This window comes from Doryrhamphus excisus, linkage group LG1 (assembly GCF_037039965.1).
Source record: "Doryrhamphus excisus strain RoL-2023G ecotype Guam linkage group LG1, RoL_Dexc_Guam_v1.1, whole genome shotgun sequence".
Lineage (NCBI taxonomy): Eukaryota > Metazoa > Chordata > Actinopteri > Syngnathiformes > Syngnathidae > Doryrhamphus > Doryrhamphus excisus.
In genome coordinates this window covers 8,319,461-8,338,619 of record NC_136357.1, presented here as the reverse complement: position 1 = coordinate 8,338,619, position 19,159 = coordinate 8,319,461, and the positions used below count along the sequence as shown (strand labels likewise).

Genomic DNA, 19,159 nt, shown 5'->3' with positions numbered 1-19,159 from the left:
AAATGAACAAAATGAAGTCAATAATTTTGCTATGTTGTCCTCGTCTCTCACCTCCAAACAGGCAGGAAGAGGATTACTGTGCATTGTCTCTGTGGGGGAGGAGGTGCCGCTAGCATACATAGCAAAAGAGTGAAGCCCCGTCAGAAACAATGCAAGGTAACATGGCGGTAAAAAAAGATGCTTGCAAAGCCGAATGCTACAGCCAAACGCCAGTGTGGGAATAATAATGAGCAAGGTGATCCCATCAACATGAAAAGGCAAGTATGCTGAATTACTTTGAAAGTGGTTGACACACAACAAACAGCCATCAGTAAGTGTACTGAGATGTTTGGTCTGCAAAGTAATGTAAAGTAAAGTAAAAGAAATCCTGCTGTTTTATACAATTGAAAAGCCAGCATTTCAAGAGACCTGCATACAACCAAAGTTCCTCCTGCACTAAGACCGCTACATAATGTCTGTATGCTCCCAAATCCATACTGAGGTGGTACTCAACCCCAAATTCTGTCCACACTTGCAAGTACAGCCGGTCGGGACCAGGGCTTTAGCCACCCTCTGACGAAGTACACACACCCACGTCACCTTAATTTAATAGTAAGTATACAAGTAATTGTTTTACGTATTAGAGTGGATCATCGCCCATTTGCGGCCACACTATTTTTTTATATGCCCATTTGTGCTTTCCCTCCAAAAATATCATATATCATATAAAATAGGTGGTGCCACAGGAGACTGAAATGCAGTTGTCTTGGTATCCTGACAACAAAGCTAAAGTTTGGACCGTGTTTACGATTCCATCTTTTCCTCTACCCATCATCTTTCATTAGCATTCATTAGTACTGCCTACCAATACATTTTATGATATATTATACATTTTAATATGTAAGGCATACTATAGAATGTTGAAAAGTTACTAAAGATGATTTCAAAACTTGAACCAGTCAACGTACATTCAGAGATGAATTGCGTTATTATTATGTTATAATAACTGTGCTGCTGTAGCAATAACCACTCCCTATGGGCATAAAGTAGAGGGAACATGTCCTAACATGACCTGTTCTTAACAAACCGCTATTTCCTGGCCTCAAATCCACCAATGTGTTTAGTCTGTAAGAAAAAAAATGAGGCGTCAGCACCCTCACATCGTTTCTGTGTTTCTTTATCTTCTTTCATGTACATGTACCTGTTTGTCCAGTGGTGTGTGTGTGTGTATGTGTATGTGTGTGTGTGTGTGCGTTGTTTGCCTTAACTTGCTCCACTGAGGGACTGAACACACCTCGGTGTGTCTCAGGTGTGTGTAGTCTGTTTCCCCAGCAACCAACCAACCAACCAACCAACCAAAGGAAAGTCTTATGGTGAAGTCGTTACAAAACATGTCAGTTGTATTGTTTTGTTAGTAGTACAGGTCACTGCAGATCTGTGCAAGCATCTGCACACGTCGACAGTGTCTTTGTTTGGTGTTTTTCTGCTACGTGTTCCCGCAAACAAGTGAAACACATATCTCTCACCTCCCTTAGAAGTTGTTTCCCCCATAACAGCTTCCCAGATGTTGGCTGTATTGTAATAGACATTGGTGATGAGATTATAGTGATTACAGCACAGCCATGATCAAAGCACAACATGGTCAACAATATACACAACAAAAATGATCATCAAACCTGTGACCTCTTTTGTCAGAACAGTCTTTAAAGCTGCTTAGAGCGCCCTCTTTTGGTCTTAATTTAGTTTAGCAACTGGTTTATTAGTGACTTAGAAGTCTGAGAGGTCATTCTAATTGATTAGCTTCTCTCTAACCAGGATATTAAAACTGTTGCACTTTACACCACTGCAAAGCCCTAATAATTTAGTATTCAGAAGATATTGATGTTCTCACTGTATACACAGAACCGCCGTTGCATGTATTTGTATTCCATATTTTTCCACCCTTAACTTCATTCATTAGTGTTGTCCTATATCTTCCGGGGTTAAATAATCTCCTCTTACAAATGCAAAGCCACTACCAGATGATAAAGCTCTTTAGTGTTTGCTTACAAGGAGAAATATGTATTATCCATTACGAGATGCCGTCTGTGCACACATTGCAGTAGTTTTGTTGGACTTTAATGGCTCTTCTCTAGAATTAATTTCTTGAATAAAAAGACCAGAATGATGTGTTTGATGTTCTTCTCTTTCCAAATGAGGTAAGGCATGCTTGATGATGTTGAAATGTGCATTTTTACAGTATGTATATTTAGTTTGCATGGGCTTGTTTGATTCGTCTAGAACAGGGGTCGGCAACCTTTACTATGAAAAGAGCCATTTTACCCAATGCCCACTGAAGAAAAATAGCCTGGAGCCGCAAAACATATAGTATGTTTAAAACAACATTGGAGGGAATTTGGGGGTATCAAAGTAGTTCAGATAAGAAAAGACGAGTTGGAGTACTCTTGCTAGTTTTGGAGATAAACTTACATAAATGTATGTGTAAACTACTGTAAACGTAAAAACAAGTTCCCATGCCGCTGTTTTTAAATTATCTCAAATTTATTTTTTAGATTTGTAGGTAAGTATTACTTGTTTTTCTTCATGTACTGAACTGGATAGCAGTCAGAACTCACTCAGGATGCATTCATGGTCTCAGACAAAGTTGGATTTTTTAAAACTCATTACAAAAGACGTGCATTTTCCCCACTCGGGTGTTAAAAATATTCAAGCATCGCAAAGGGAGCCACAATAAAGAGTCTGAAGAGCCACATGCGGCTCTGGAGCCGCAGGTTGCTGACCCCTGGTCTAGAAATACAATGGTTAGTTTAAAAAGCAGCCATGTACTGTGTCTGATATTCAGCAGTAGAATATTTTATATTCTACATATATAAAGATGTGTTGCATAACATCTGTTCTTGTATTAAGATTAATCTTTTTTTATACATTCTCCCACTTTTAAATGAAGTCGAGTTGATATATTTTAACTTATAATGCAATTTAAGTCATTATAATGGTACTGTTCAGTATAGTATGGGACATACTCGACAGTTCCAGCTAGCGTCCAGCAGAGGGAGTCGTTGGATCATTTTAGAGCGCTCTCCCGTACGTAGGAAAGAATTTATATGAACATGCAACAAAAAACCTCTGCAAGCACACAGACATTTCACTGGACATATTGAGTAAGTAGCTAAACGTTTTTTTTTATTATCTCTCATACAGCAAGAAAAAACACTTGGCTGCAAACTTTTCAGAGTATCAGCATCCCGCATTGTTGTTGAACGTACATGTGTATTGCTGTAACAGAAGAACTAGCCACAAGTGCTAGCACTTTCACACAGTGACACCCTGTAGCCCAAAAACTCGATTAAATGAAATTCAACCTCTTATTTATTGAGGGAAGACCAGCTTAGAGCAAATTCATCCGCATATATGTGTGTGTGTGTGCCAGCCAAACCTCATACATTGTCCCAATATTGCAGAATTCCCTCTGACACAGGCTGCGTCCATGTTTGTTTTTGTTGTATCCTATCAGGGGTCACCACTGCCGTATGGTTGGCACAGGTCTCCAACCAGATGACCCCCCCTGACGCAACGCTCGCAATTATTTGGCCTTGGGACCACCAACACTGGAGAGGTCCGGTGAATGAGCGGAGGTGCGTTTCCTGGGAATCAAACCTTAACAGTCAACTGTACCATAATTACCCTACCAATGCAATGCCAAGCCTTTTAGAATGTAATTCGATATGTACTGTAAGTGTGCTGTGGTGTATCCAAATTCTGCATATTTAATTAGAATTATGGTCATTTTGTTAAACATAATGTTTATAGTGGTTGTAGTATACTTTTTATAGTGCTTGAATATACTTTAGCCTGTTTAGTTACATGAGAAATGGCTTCCTGTATGATGCAGTGGGGTACTACACTGCAAACTACATATTACAATACTTTCTGAATACAGCTCTTTCATTGGATCTCATTCGTGCAGTCGTGTCTTAATAGTTGATTGAATGTAACATATTAAGCCCACTTTTTTCTACGTGTCTGTCTGTCTATCCCAAAGAAGCGAGCTTCATGTGCTGGTATAACCTTTGGCTCCACAGCAGATAACTTTAGCTTCACAGCTTGCATGGACGCTCTAAGCCTTTTTGGGGGCTTGTGGTGTTCCAAAGTAGATTTACCTTCAATAACCATTTAATAAATCTCTATCCATTAGACTCGGAGGCTTCGTAAGAGCCGGCTGCATTAAGCCTGATTATGGGATGCGCGGCAGAGGAAAGGGGTCTATGTGTCAAGTATGTCATCGAGTGATTTATATCCCAGCTTGAAATGTGTTGTCTTGTCAGTCGGGGGACAAAGTGCAGTGAGAGAAGAGAGAAGAAGAGCTGAAACCTTTAATGATGCTTACTTTTTACCTTTGCCGCACAATGGTTCTCTCATGGTGACCCTTGACCTCTGGTTGCAGCTCCAGCATGGACACCAAAGGCCCCGCTGGTACCTTCAAGAGATCCTCCCTGAAACGCAGCACGTCTGGATCTCAGAAGGTAAGACACAACCGGGGTCACACTTATTTTGTTATTCACTTTTATTGCGCTATATTAATATTTTACATCCTTTGGTTGCCACATTTGGGCTTAATCGATCATGTTTGAGGACTGCTGATGAAATGTGAATGTCGGCATGCTGTTAGTGAAGATGAGCAGGCTTCAAGTTAAAGCCACTCACTACTTTAAGCCTTCATAATGGCCTGTATGGCAACCACCGCCACAGATTAAATATACTGGGATATGTTTCATGCTGCTTTCATGTGATTAACACTCCAATTAATAAACCCTTGAAAGCAAGACATTTTGAATATCTGAAATCAAGTTAAAATACAGAAAATTTACAGGTAATTTATACACGAGAACGACGGAACATTATTTCCTGGGTTGACAGGTACGGTTCAAATTGGGGTTGACTTTGGTGACTTTTAATATAATCTACAGCTTAGGTTCCTAAAGTGGGCTAAGTATGCCCCTGGGGTACGCCAATTGTTGAAGTGGGTATGTAAATAAAAATGTTACAAAATTAGTGACGAACACTTTCAATTACAAGTGTGCCTGAATGCCTCACGGCACAGAAAGGAGACAGAGCAAGAAGTGCATCATACAGTATCAACAATAAATAAGTTTGATGATTATTTTATGCATTAAGAGTGCTTAAGCTTGAATATTTCTTTCATATTGGTGTTCCAATCCCCGATCGGCGCAGCAGTGAAAAGCTGTCACTGTGAGTGGGGCTTTATGGTTGCTTGTATGTATGGTATTTTTGTACCTTGGCTACTGCTTTATCATGATTGCATGACTTTCCCCTTCAATTTGGTATTAAATGAATATGCAGACTTAAACCATAGCTATCGGGAGTGGACAAAAAACAAGTGAGGCTCGGATTGTATCCATTGAAACAGAAAGGCTGGAATAAATTACATGTACGATGATTACAGTCATGTGAAACTTTATCAAAATGACAAAAAATTGACCCGGGATTAATTACGTTCAATACTTCAAGTTAGTTAGAAGTTTAAGAGCTAATGTGCTAATAATAAAGAAAAATAGCAATACAAATATATGTTTGCTAACTGTATTGTTTTGGGCCAAATAATGGCCCAAGATTAAAATATACACATAAAATTTTATGTAATTATCGTTGTCGTTGAACAGCGAATCGTTTACCACAAACCTACTTATTATAAAAACTGATTTATATCTGTGATTAAATGTGATTAATTGCAAGTTAACTACAGACCGATGCAATTAATCGCGATCAAATATTTTATCAGTTGACAGCCCTAGTAAAACCATATTACTTTCAATTCAAACAGAGCTTCCATTTTGAAAGACAGAATGTTTTGCATGTGACAGGTTTGCATACACCACAGCAGACATGTATGGCGGTTATTAATATTTGCATTATCCACATGCCTTTTGTTTTGTTCTGTAACGCTATTAGCGATGTCATGGCTCTTATCGAAATAGGCCAACACTTTTAATGAGATTGTTGCTAAATATAAACGCAACAGATGGTGTCAAAAAGGTGATTTTCATTCATACATTTTTCCCTGACATCCATTCCTATGGTTTAAGCAAGGCTTTATCTGATACAATGTAATGCTTGGACAATACGTCTCTATTTACTATCATCAGTTATGGTCCCACAATAGACTAGACTAGACTAGACTAGACTAGACTAGACTAGACTAGACTAGACTGGATTAGAAACAACTCTCAGTATTATCGAGTATTCTTCTTCAATGGCAGAAGTTCTTATTGTTAAATGATTTGTTTCTCACTTTTTCACATTTGAACAAACATGCTTTTTTGACTAGAGGTCACATGTGAGTCAGCGCATAATCTGCCTGGGATGACCCTTTAACTCTTTCACTAAGAAACACAAGCTTTAAGGTAAAAGAAATGAACTGACTCCATCCACAACCTCAAGTGGGATCTGCAATGAGCTGTGAGTTGAGTCCTATTTCACCATTTATTTCCTGTTCAGACTTTACTGTATGAATCCTCTCATTTCAAAAGTTCCACAATTTCTCCATTGTTTTAATGAGATCATATGACTGCATCAGGCTCCAGTCAGCAGAGAGCTGATGCTTGAGGCCTGAGGTCAGCGTTCCGACTATGGAAGTCCTGTTACAACAACAACTGGGAAAATGTTCAACATGTTTTTTTCTGTACTTGAGCAAAAATTATCATCAAAAACTTAAGAATATAAGAATAAAAACCTTGTCCTTGTTAAACTCAGATTCTTAATGTAATACGACTAAAGTTCATGTAACATTAAAACTTCCATTCATCCATTTTCTATGCTGCTTATCCCCACTCGGGGACTTCACACTCACATTCATACCTATGGACAATTTAGAGAGAACATGTTTTTGGAATGTGGTTGGAAACCGGAGTACCCGGAGAAAACCCACACCTGCACAGAGAGAACATGCAAACTCCACACAAAATGTGTCCAAGTGGAGATTCGAACCCATGTCTTTTCTGAGTGTGTGGCCTACATGCTAATCATTCGGGCCACATTTAAACTTCTTTACGATTACAACAATTCTACTGGTAGTATGGGGATGCCAAAAGTGCAGTCCGTGGGCTATTTGTGGCCCGCGGTTGTTTTTTTAATTTTTTTTTATTGTCCTGTGGTACATTCTAAAAATATAATTGAATAAGAAAATTTTAAAAAGCAAAAATTGAAAAATGCAGAGTAATTTTACAAGAATAAAGTCCAAATATTAAGAGAGTTGTAATCTAATGAGAAAAGGTCAATAATATGAGGTCATTTTAGTAACATGAAGTTCAAATATTAAAGAAAAAAAGCTTTTTTTAAACCTTGTAATATTATGAGTATGAGTATTGGTGATGGTAATGATTTCATTTTATTTAAAATGCATCAAGTCACAATGCATCAAATAATTCAATTCACACAAGTCCAAAGGGAGTAGGAAGAAAGAAGCAAAGCAAAGATTCTTATTCTTATTTATTATTATTATCATTATTTATATACTTATTATTACCTAACCAAGTTGCAATTGTTAGACAATTATGTTGTGGAAAAGGGTATAATATTATAAGAATAAAATCAGAATATTATGAGTCATAATTATGAGAAGAAAATTTACAAGAGAAAAGTTTGAATCTAAAAATAACAGCAGAAATGGGAAATAAATGTTTTAATTTTTAAGAGAATAAAGACCAAATTTGAAGAGAATTTTGTATTCTAATGACTTTTTTTAACCACAATAAACTAAAGTAATGAAAAGCAAACAAAACTAAATTAAGTTGTCCTTTTTTATTAGATTGTGGAAAAACTCATAATATTATGAAAAGAAAATTTGCAAAGATTATTTAAGAACAAATAAAAAAGGATAAAAGAGCAAATACCAAAAATTCATACTAATATGCTTTTATACATTTTATACATTTATATCACAAACCTGAGATGCAGTTTTTTGTTGAAATATATAAGTACATGTCTATATATAAGTACAAATCTACTTGTGTAAAAGTAAACTAGTAGCGTGCAGAATGCAGTAATAGAAAAAAGATTGTGATAAAACTGCAACAACAGATTCCACATGTATTATCAATGACATTAAATTAAGTATAATAATTCCAGATTCCCCATGTATTCCAGATTAAACATGTATTATTAATCACAGTAAATTAAATAATGTCATGGATTGAATTGAAAATATGCTCAATTAAACTACATTACATAGAACTATTAATTTCACTCACATTTCTTATCAAATGACTGACTTTCAGTAATGACTTTAAGTAATGAATAGCAACCAGTTCATCAACTATTTCCACTATAAAGTAAAGTTTTTGTACAGTGTAAAAACACATCCATATGCATGGTGTGCCTGAGGTGTGACATTCCTCGGGGGCAAAAAGAGCAGCAGCTTTAAAACATGTCTTATGACACTGGCGCCTACCAGCGGGGCTAATCAGTGACATGTTGCTCTCATGTGATGCCTAACTGGCCGCTAACTGGATTTTGAAAACCCAGGATGACAATTCAGTGCATTTAGAGTAAAAAAAAAAAAAAAAAAACAGTTCACAGTTCATGCTAATTTGTCCACCACGAGCTCGGATCTCGTGGGTGTGACACTCATGTACCCCACACCCCTTCCCTCAAGTACGAGCCTGGAAAAAGGCGGCTTTTCATTCGTGCCCTGGTGGGATCCACCATGGGTCTGAAATATTCCTTAAACAGTAAAGGATTCCACACGGGTTTCCTTCCCGTCACGCCACATCAAACTCCAACCACGCTCCCATTGAGCACCCAAGCAATTAGTGGCTTTTATCTTCAACCCTGGTGACATCACATTCCACACTGGACCCCCCCAAAAGCCTTTATGATCCATTTCATAAACCACCCCAGGGTTATTATCAACAAATACATTATTTTTACTCATCAATACCCTTTACACTGAGCATATAAAGAAAAATCCTTCATTTGTGTACATTTTTATTTATGATTCTTGGTATAGTGATTAAGATGTAGCGGAGTATACTGGCAGCATACTAAGCTGTGTGGGTCATGAGACCCAACCCATGTGATGCTAGCACAATAAGGCGTGTATGGTGGAATATATACATAAGAACAGCATGGAACTTTCATAAACCACCATTACATTGTTCATTAAGTTGGATTTAATGCTCTTTTAGTGTCAGTACAGCTTGTAAGATATACATATAGACGTTTGTTTGGTCCATTACTTACCTTTGGAAAGCCTGTTTGTTAACCTTTGAAATGGTGCTGGAAATTGGGTTTATTGCCTTTGGAAATTTGCAAATTTGAACATGCATTTGTGGGAACAGCAACGAACGTGTGTAGAGCTTCTGGTAGTCACCTGATTGGCAGTACTTGTCAGCATGGACCCAGCTACAGGGGTACAAAGCCGGTACAACACCCCAAGAAGTACTTAGGCACCATGGCCTGTCTTTTACAGATTTGTAGTCAAGGTTTACAGATCTTTATGTCCAGACAATCTGGAACCTTTCATCATCAGGCTACTTTGTGCTAATGGCGGCAACAAGTGCAGTGGAACCTGAGCGTGTGGAGAAATGTTATGTTATGTTATTCAGCAATTAGTCCAGATTTTACTGTACCTATACGGCAGTGAGCATATTTTGGTGGACGCAGTCTAATGGAGTGGAAAATATGAGGCTAGTCATCATTGGAGGCAATGTTAATGCAGAGAGATATCAATATGACATTTTGTAACCATTGGAAATTGACCCGAACTCTGTCCTTCAAGACAACAACACTGGCCTCCATACAGCGGGTGTTTATCAAAGACTACTTCAAGAATTTGGAAATGGAAAGGATGGGATCATTGCCATGAAACATCATATAATCGTTCATCCATTCATTTTCTACCACTTTTTCCCCACCAGGGTTGCAGGGGTGCTGGAGCCTATCCCAGCTGTCTTCGGGCAAGAGGCGGGGTACACCCTGGACTGGTCGCCAGCCAATCACAGGGCACATATAGACAAACAACCATTCACACTCACATTCATACCTATGGACAATTTGGAGTCGCCAATTAACCTAGCATGTTTTTGGAATGTGGGAGGAAACTGGAGTACCCGGAGAAAACCCATGAGAGAACATGGAAACTCCGCATAGAGATGGCCGAGGGTGGAATTGAACCCTGGAACCCTAGTTGTGAGGTTTGCGCGCTAACCACTCGACCGCCGTGCCACCCTTCATATAATCATATATAATCATATATCATATGACATGATATCATACAATATCATTAAACTCAGAATGATTCAATCTGACGACCTGGGTTCGATTCTTCGCTTGGGCATTTTGTGCATGCGTGGGTTTTCTCCGGGTACTCCGGTTTCCTCCCACATTCCAAAAACATGCTAGGTTAATTGGTGACTCCAAATTGTCCATAGGTATGATGTGAGTGTGAATGGTTGTTTGTCTATATGTGCCCTGTGATTGGCTGGCGACCAGTCCAGGTTGTACCCCGCCTAAAGACAGCTGGGATAGGCTCCAGCGTACCCCCACGATGGATTACCAATCAAATTTAAGTTTACATATATGATAATACATACAGAATACAATAAAAATAACTAATTTGACTGTTTTCTTAATTATGCATCAGTACAGCATATATGAAATCAATATGTCCTCACGCAGTGTTCCACTGTCATATTCCATTTCCCCATAATGCTGCATCATGCCACCTCGTCAGATAAAAAATATACATTTAAAACTGTCGAGAGAAATGTCAATCCTCTCCACAAATGTTCCATTGTGCCGACTGTTTGCTAAATACAGCATGTTTGGAATGAACGCTGTTTGTGTGGAGGCTTGTGTTAATTCTTGTTAATTTGTTTGGTGTGACACAGTGTGATCTGCCAGTATATCCAAATCTTGAAGTCCCCCCCCGTTTTTTTAAGCACTTGGAGGCAGCTCTAACAAGGCAGCTGCTTGCTCTCAGGATTTGGATTTTAATTGCTGTGCTTAATGAGTTTAAGTAAGCTGGAATAACTGCGTCACCGTGGCCAAACCCCTCTGCAAGTCCATTTTTTTTGTTTTTAATTAATACACAGTGCACCCATAGAACTTGTTCTATTTAAAAAATGGCTGGTTAGTGTAGTTGTGTGCTCTCTTGCGTCTTTTTTTTTCCACACATGCTCAAAGTGCTTAACCATAAAAGGAACTCTGGTCGAAGCTATTCACATGAGGAAGACTTTGCACTAACTTGCAGCTCAAATGCCTTCATCTTCTTATTTCAGCAAAGCCCTTGATAACTTTAAATAGTCTTAATTACTCCAGAAGGTGCATTTTCACACACTGTGCAAAAATAATATATCACTAGATGTTAGCAAGAGGAGGATATTGAGTGACTGCTATCATTCTCTGCACCAAAATAGAGTGGAAATAGAGATTAACTGCAATTAGTATTGCGTGACCTTGCCCCCAACTGGAGAGCAGTCATGTCTTAACAGGGCGCCTTCTAAAAGAATGCCTGCATCCAATTCTCCCAATTATGCAAATTTGGGTTGAAATCAAAGTAGCTGGAAACGGGGGGGTGAGAGGTGGGGGCGGGGGGGTGCTGAAAAGTCTTGAAGCAACAACTCTCCCCATACAAACAAAAAGGATCTTCCACACTGCTGCGAGGGCAACGCAAAGAAAAAGAGTTTGAACAAATTGGGAGATTAGGCGCCGCTTATCAAAGTCGATGTATTGTGCCTTGTTCAAGCACCAGGGTGAAAATACCCTGCGGGCATGGGGAAGGGGGTCATGGGACTCCCAAAAGGATTACCTTGAACTGGAGTCATGAGACTGAGGCGAACAAAGAGCCTGCTCACATGCTCATCATATTAGCTGGCCCTCATAAAGTGAACAAGTGTCATGTCCTGTGGGATTCAGTGAGGCAGCAGCAGCAGCAGCAGCAGCAGCTCGCTTTTCACCGCATCTCCAGAGAAGCTTGGACCGGCCTTTTTATGTAAGTGGAGCGACTGCAAGACCTTATTTTTTTATCATTTTCTTTTACATTTATGACATAATTTGTAGATGTGAGCCAATGGCAAAAGTAGAAAATTATTTGTGGGTTTTTATTTATTTACTTATACACACCACATAATTAAATATGTACATTTTACAAAAAAACAAGGTTATTTGTTTTAAAATTTAATGCATTCATTAGATTACAAATTTTGTTTAATTATTAATTTGAATTAAGTCACATAGAACTTGCTGTATTAGGTACTTATGAGGTATTTATAAGTAGGGACTATTGCAAGAAACAACACCGCAATACATTGAATTTTACGTCAATTCGGTCATGTTGTTAGGTTTAAAATGTCAAGAAAAATCTAATATTATTGGCCAGTCGAATAACAAAATCCACTTTTGATGCCCGAGGTCTTTTCCAGACACCAAAACAGTACAACAGTGTTATTATTCCAGACGTCTTGTGATTCCTGATCATAAGACATCCATTAAGAAGCCATTAGCGGTGTCACACTTACATGACATCCAGTTATATAGAAAAACATTTTTGTTTGGTAAATGTGTCCAAGCTAATGAAGCAAAAGAATGTTCCTGGTTTATTTTTTTTTTCCACTGTTTTCACAGCCACCGCCAACGCTTTCCTGGAAAGCTGAGCTCCCATTGCTCTACTCTTAATTAGTCATTCATGCTCTACAATGGCTGTCACACAAACTTTGCTTTCAACTCAGGTTATTTTCTGCTCCGAGCTTGGAAACACATCAAGGGAGGGGGGCAATCAGAAGCAGTTGTTGGACACAGTGTGCGGTCGACTGCTATTGTGCGGTGATGATTCACTTTGTGATGTAAACATGTTGTCTTTTTCTTTCTTTTTGCTGTCTCAGGCCCAGCGAGTTTGGATTGAGAGGACTTTTGTGAAGAGAGAATGTATTCATATCTTTCCTACCAAGGACACCCTCAGGTAATTGTGGTCTTAGATGTTTTTTTTTATGCAAAAACATCATTTACTTTGTTGTTTGGTGTTATTCAAGAATATGTTCAAATTCTTAACATCCATTAACATTAATTCCTATTTTCTACTATTATTAAAAGTACAAGCTTGATGTTTTTTAATGTTGAAATCAAGACCAGATTATCCCTTAATCTTAAACACGAGTTCTATAACTTGTAGTATACAATATACACTAAGTCTGATGTGTAAATTGAACAAGCCTGTAGTATACCTCTGTGTATAACTGGACATGCTCGTATTACTATATCTTAATCATAGTTTCAAAATGGACCATCTTAGAATATATCAAAAATACCCTAATCCTGATGTCCAAACCAGTCTAACTCTGAATATACCTTAACCTCGGGGTATATTAGACAAGCCCAGTATGTAGCCTAACTGTCCACTCCCCCAAATTACCTTAAAACTGAATTTCTATATCAGTAACCCCATCATATAGCAAATACTGGACTCCAGAATATTCCCTAACCCAGCATCTGAACCCCATGTCCAGTAGCCAATCTGCAAAACAACAGCGTCATTGCACATTGAGCCCTCCCATGTGATTCCCATCTGACCCAGACGTCTTCTCATCATGTGTTCCGTGTAGATGTGCATGCGGTCAGCTGACAACGCAACACGTGGCTATTCCACCCGGCGCCAACTCTCTGGAGGAAGCTCACCAGCTAGTGCATATCGACACACCGAAGGATAAATGGAGCGTGATCAAGCACACCAGAACGTACCCGACGGACGCCTTCGGTGTGATCGAGTTCCAGGGCGGAGGGTTCATAAACAAGGCCATGGTGAGGAGAAAGTTGCTCAACCACACAACACAAGTTGTGAAGTAGTTTGGGAATACCCTAAACCCTAACTCCTCCCATGTTCTCCATTCCAGTACATCCGAGCCTCATTTGACACTAAACCCGACAACCTACTGCATCTGATGGTGAAGGACTGGCAGTTGGAACTTCCCACACTACTCATCTCAGTGCATGGGGGCCTGCAGAACTTCGACCTGCAGCCCAAACTCAAGCAGGTTTTCGGCAAAGGTCTGATTAAAGCCGCCGTCACCACGGGGGCGTGGATCTTCACTGGTGGGGTCAACACTGGTAAGGGATCATTTGCTTCCTGTTGACTTCACAAATATTAGTGACATTAGAAGATTACCTATGCACTCATTACATAATGCCTCTTCTTCAGCCCATTGTGACAGGTTTATGCACTACAATTAAGAGCTTTTGTAGGGCACAATTCATCATGTGTGGTAAGCTGTGGCCTGTTTGGGTGCTCGTAACGCTAACACTTTTCCATCTGTCCATACCTTTCGAGAACACTTTGACACTTTGAACACTTTTTTTTACAGTTGGTGTACACCCTGGACTGATCAGCTGTCACTCACAGAGCACATATACACAACCATCCATGTCTATAGACAATTTCACATCAATTACAATACGTTTGTTCACTTCCTGTATTCCAAATGTACTCTTTGCCAATTTTGAATACATAGGAAACTGATAAGACAATGTAATGGTAATGGTTTTATTTCATTTGAACATGCATCAGATTACAATTGAGCGCATCACAATCAATTCACAGTTCCACATGTCCAAAAGGAGTAGGAAGAAGCAAAGCTTATTAAATCCTACCCCTCCATCTGGTATTTTTACAATCAATAACCGTTACATTTGTTCACTTCCTGCTTTCTGTAATACAGTTTAAGGTTTTGTTTTTTGGGGCTTTTTTTGCATGTGGTAAATACTTGACAGAAAAAGAGTTAGTAGTAAGTGCAAGAGTGATGTTGTCTACTGATTCAGCCTCCAGGAAGCGTATCCACGCATAGCTACTGCTTGCAAAGTTGCGTGTCTTTGTACAAAAAGTACAAAACAGTGATGGACATATTATGAGTGGGCCATCGTCAATTCTATTTTTAGACTTTGATGCCTGTGGCCACTCTTGATTTAGAGTCTCCAATGAACCCGACATCCTATTTCCTAACTAAGGTGTGATTCGTCATGTGGGAGACGCCTTAAAGGACCATTCCTCCAAGTCACGCGGAAAAGTGTGTGCAATCGGAATAGCCCCGTGGGGAATCCTGGAGAATAAAGAGGACCTCATTGGGAAAGACGTGAGTGTCCATTGCCGTATCCATGAAGTCTTTCAACAAGCTGATGATGTCCTTCTACCCAGGTGACCAGACCCTACCAGACGATGGCCAACCCTCTGAGCAAGCTGGCCGTGCTCAACAGCAGCCACTCGCACTTCATCCTAACCGACAACGGCACGTGCGGAAAGTACGGCTCTGAGGTCAAACTGCGCCGCCTGCTGGAGAAGCACATCTCGCTGCAGAAGATCAACACCCGTGAGTTGCGCCATCTTGCAGAACACAGGCCGACTACAAGCGTGCTTCATCATCGTGTCATCTTTTACTTGGTGTTGTTTACCAAGGATTTGTGGATGGAGAGCTTCCTCTGTGACCTATGGGTTTCCCTTTGTCATCCTATGCCTGGATCTCGGTTAAGGCAGGGACAGCAAAGGGATGCTCAGCTGTCACCACAAACTTCATTCCCTCCTTCCTCCTTCCTCTGTGGCTTCCTGTGTGATCTCACATTCCACAAGTTCTCTCATGAAGCACAGCTCTGTAAATAAAAATAACGCTCATCACTGTATGTTTTCCAGGTTTGGGCCAGGGTGTACCGCTGGTGTGTCTGATCGTGGAAGGAGGTCCTAACGTTATCTCCATCGCCTTGGAGAGTCTGAGAGACGAGCCTCCCATCCCAGTGGTGGTGTGTGATGGCAGCGGCCGCGCCTCTGACATCATTTCCTTTGCACACAAGTTCTCAGAGGACGGAGGGTGAGATGTTATATCCCTACTACTTTATATTGGTGCTGTTTTCATGGATTGCCATAATGTAATCTATTATGAATTGATTTAAGTGTTTTTTTTACATCTTGAAACGATAATATAGTACACTTTTTATTTACAAGAACCAGTCATTTGTACTTTACTTTGTTTCATGGGACATTTGTCTTTTTTTACAAAGTTAATAATAATAACTTTAAGAAATGGATGAATGTATTTATTTGCGAATACTATTAAAGTGATTATTAATATTCTATTTGGGACGATTTCAAAAATAACAGTGAACATGAATTTATTTTTTAGAATAATACTACAATTATGGAATGTAATTACATGAATATAACACACAGTCATTGATATAAATGTATAAAAATGTATTATACTAGTTGTAAAATGTCTGAAAATGACTTGATATGAATTAATAACACACTAGATTTATTGTGTGAATTTGTGTAATATATTTACATATTAAAAATTTATGACAATTATAATAGTATAATAATATAGTATATTTACAAAACTGATGATCATCATTAACATACATACTGTCCTCAGTGTAAGTCGAAATTTGCATCCGTAAATCCTTTTCATTTTACTATTTCATAGATTTTACAAATGTATAAACAACTTATAAATAAGTATTATGTATTATATTGGGATAAAAAAATTAAATTACTGAATATAATTGCATAAAAATACACATTTAAATAATAATAATGTAAACATTATAAATAAACCCAAATAATTGATTAATATTATGTGTATAGTTAGTAGATTGAAATAGATAGAAATAGATTGATGTGTCCACGGCTAGTCCTTTTAATCTCCTCATGCATCCAATCTTGTCTTTCAGGCTTGTCAACGACGACGTGCGTGACCAACTCTTAGTGACCATTCAGAAGACTTTCAACTACAGCAAAAGCCAGTCTCAGCAAATCCTTCTCATGGTGATGGAGTGCATGAAGAAGAGGGAACTGGTGAGTAAGGGATGAACGAGAAACAATGGAAGCTGTCTTTACTGCATTTGAAATCAATAAACATGGAAGCCACACATTCCCGTCTCCATCTCTTATTCATCCGCTCATTTCAATTAACATATTGAATCAACATAATCCCACCACTTGCTTGTCATTCCTCCTCCTTATGATGCCCATGTGTGGAATGTGGAATAATCCACAGCTTTACCGTATGCGTGTGTGCGCCATCATCATCATCATCATTATCCATCAAGCACAAAGTTGACCCGACCGCAGCAGCATACTCTGAAGATGGTACTACGAGATAGTGCTTTAATCCCACAGCGATCTCCAAAGCGTCCACGTGAAGTACTTGTTGACTACATGAAGGCGGCAGCATTGGGAATAAAGTGATGTGATTAGTTTAATCTGCACACTTTATACATTGGAGTCGGAAGGATCCAAGCACACTACTTAACTTTCACCCAGTCACAGCAGTAAGCATGCATCACACAGATGGAAGATACATCTCCATAATCCCTCACCCAAGGTCCTCTCAGACCAGAGTGCTATCATATCACCAGGGACCCTCCATCCTCTGACCCTCATGTATTAAACCGCCTAATGCCCTCGCAAACTGCTTTTTTTTTGTTTTACATAAATCACCACATTTGCTTTCATTTGGGACCCAGACAATGTGACACAACTATGCTCTTAGTTTAAAAGTGCCATGACCTGCAAAGGAATCACTGTCTGTTCACACAATTTAAGCTCTTGGTCCTAAATGCAATCCCTAGTGAGCAGCTGGCAAATAAATATAAAAAAGTTTTACATGGTGATGCAACATTTTACCAAATAGTTACCATCTTTTTGCATACTGCAGCATTTCCACCTCCATTGTTGTCAACCTAATCGCATTAACTCCAATGGTACAGTTTATAAATTAGCTTCTTGTGCTCCAGAGGACAATGGATAAGTAAACACAAACAATCTGTCATTATGTGGCATGTGATGGCCATGTGTGCTTCTATACGCTTATTTGATTTAGCCTTGCAAAACAGGAAAAACAACTCCATGGGAATTCAATGCAGTCTAACGGTAAGGATGAGAGGAAACAATACGAAATATGTTCATTTTTCATGTTTTTTGCTGTTACGCAAAAGAACTTAAACCAAAAAAATTGCCTCAAAAGTGCAGCAAAGTTGAATTCTAACCATTGTTATCCAGGGCAATGAGCATCTAAATTATCAACCCTGCATAATCTTTCAATTTTGGATTTCTTTTTTGATGCCATCATATAGGGGACCATTTATTGCAAAGATTTTCACAATGTGATGATAGTTTTATGTTTCCCCTCCCAAGTAGAACACAAACTAGTGAAATAAAGGTTGCTAAGGGGGCAACTAACCTAAACTGCATGTAAATCAAAACGGGTCATGGGTTCACTAAGTCTATTAAAATGATAGAACAAAAAAAAAACACAGCTAAAGAAAAGCGTGGAAATCAGTGGACCAAGAGAAGGCCAAAACACAAAATCCCACACAGTACAATTTATTCTCACTACCAAGAGCGTCATCTGAGGATGTTGACTCTCACACACTCACAAAAAAAAGAGAGCAGCAAATGCTCCTTATAAACCCGCCCAGCCCTGCTGATTACGCAGACCTTCAGCTGGGCGTGGACACCACAGGTGCTTCCACTCGCTCCTAACAAAGAAGGTGATTCTTGTGGGGAAAAAAACAAAACTCATAACAATAACCACAGAACACAAACTATGACCTATTGCGACATCAGAAAGACACAACTGCTTAGTACAAAATGAACAATACAATTACATATCAATTTCATGTAGTAGATGCTAATGTAAATAGTATGTAGATGAAAGCCGACAAGTGGTTTGTGGTCAAAATCCTTTAGAACACGTGCTAGCCTACATACAGATATCCTTACATTTTACCTTTTTTACATTTACCTTGAATTTTTTAATCACACGAACACATCATTCTTTCCCTTTTCTGTACATTGTTGTTTTTTGTGAAAGCTTTGCCATCAAAATAGGTATTTCTCGCAAGCTAGCAAGTTGCTAGCGAGCTTATATGAACTCGTTTTCTTGCGCTAGAATACAGAAAAAAGGGAAAGAAATATTTGTTCACGTTTCACATAAGAATTGTGAATGATGGGGGAAATTTTAATAAATTCAAACAGACTGTTAAATATTGCTGGAAGAGGTGCAGATTCTGGAAAATCTAGAAAGATCTAGAATGTTTTCTGTGCCAGTTATTGTGTGTAGCTGCTCTCTAGAAGGCCACAATTCAATACAAAGGGGTGAAAATGAGCATAATAGGTCCCCTT

At 38.9% G+C, this 19,159-nt stretch overlaps 1 protein-coding gene across 2 annotated transcripts in view; it reads left to right on the top strand.

Annotated features, from left to right (window-relative positions):
• Positions 1-2,025: 2,025 nt before the first annotated feature.
• trpm1b (transient receptor potential cation channel, subfamily M, member 1b) overlaps positions 2,026-19,159 on the top strand; it is a 29,104-nt gene continuing 11,970 nt past the window's right edge. For both annotated transcript variants that reach the window (XM_058074792.2, XM_078789415.1), the window contains exons 1-10: positions 2,026-2,177; positions 3,494-3,614; positions 4,424-4,502; positions 12,879-12,955; positions 13,596-13,791; positions 13,884-14,097; positions 14,992-15,116; positions 15,179-15,350; positions 15,668-15,842; positions 16,705-16,828. In XM_058074792.2, the coding sequence (XP_057930775.2) occupies positions 3,535-3,614; positions 4,424-4,502; positions 12,879-12,955; positions 13,596-13,791; positions 13,884-14,097; positions 14,992-15,116; positions 15,179-15,350; positions 15,668-15,842; positions 16,705-16,828 (1,242 nt within the window). In that variant the 5' untranslated portion in view covers positions 2,026-2,177; positions 3,494-3,534. The remainder of the gene's footprint in view (positions 2,178-3,493; positions 3,615-4,423; positions 4,503-12,878; positions 12,956-13,595; positions 13,792-13,883; positions 14,098-14,991; positions 15,117-15,178; positions 15,351-15,667; positions 15,843-16,704; positions 16,829-19,159) is intronic.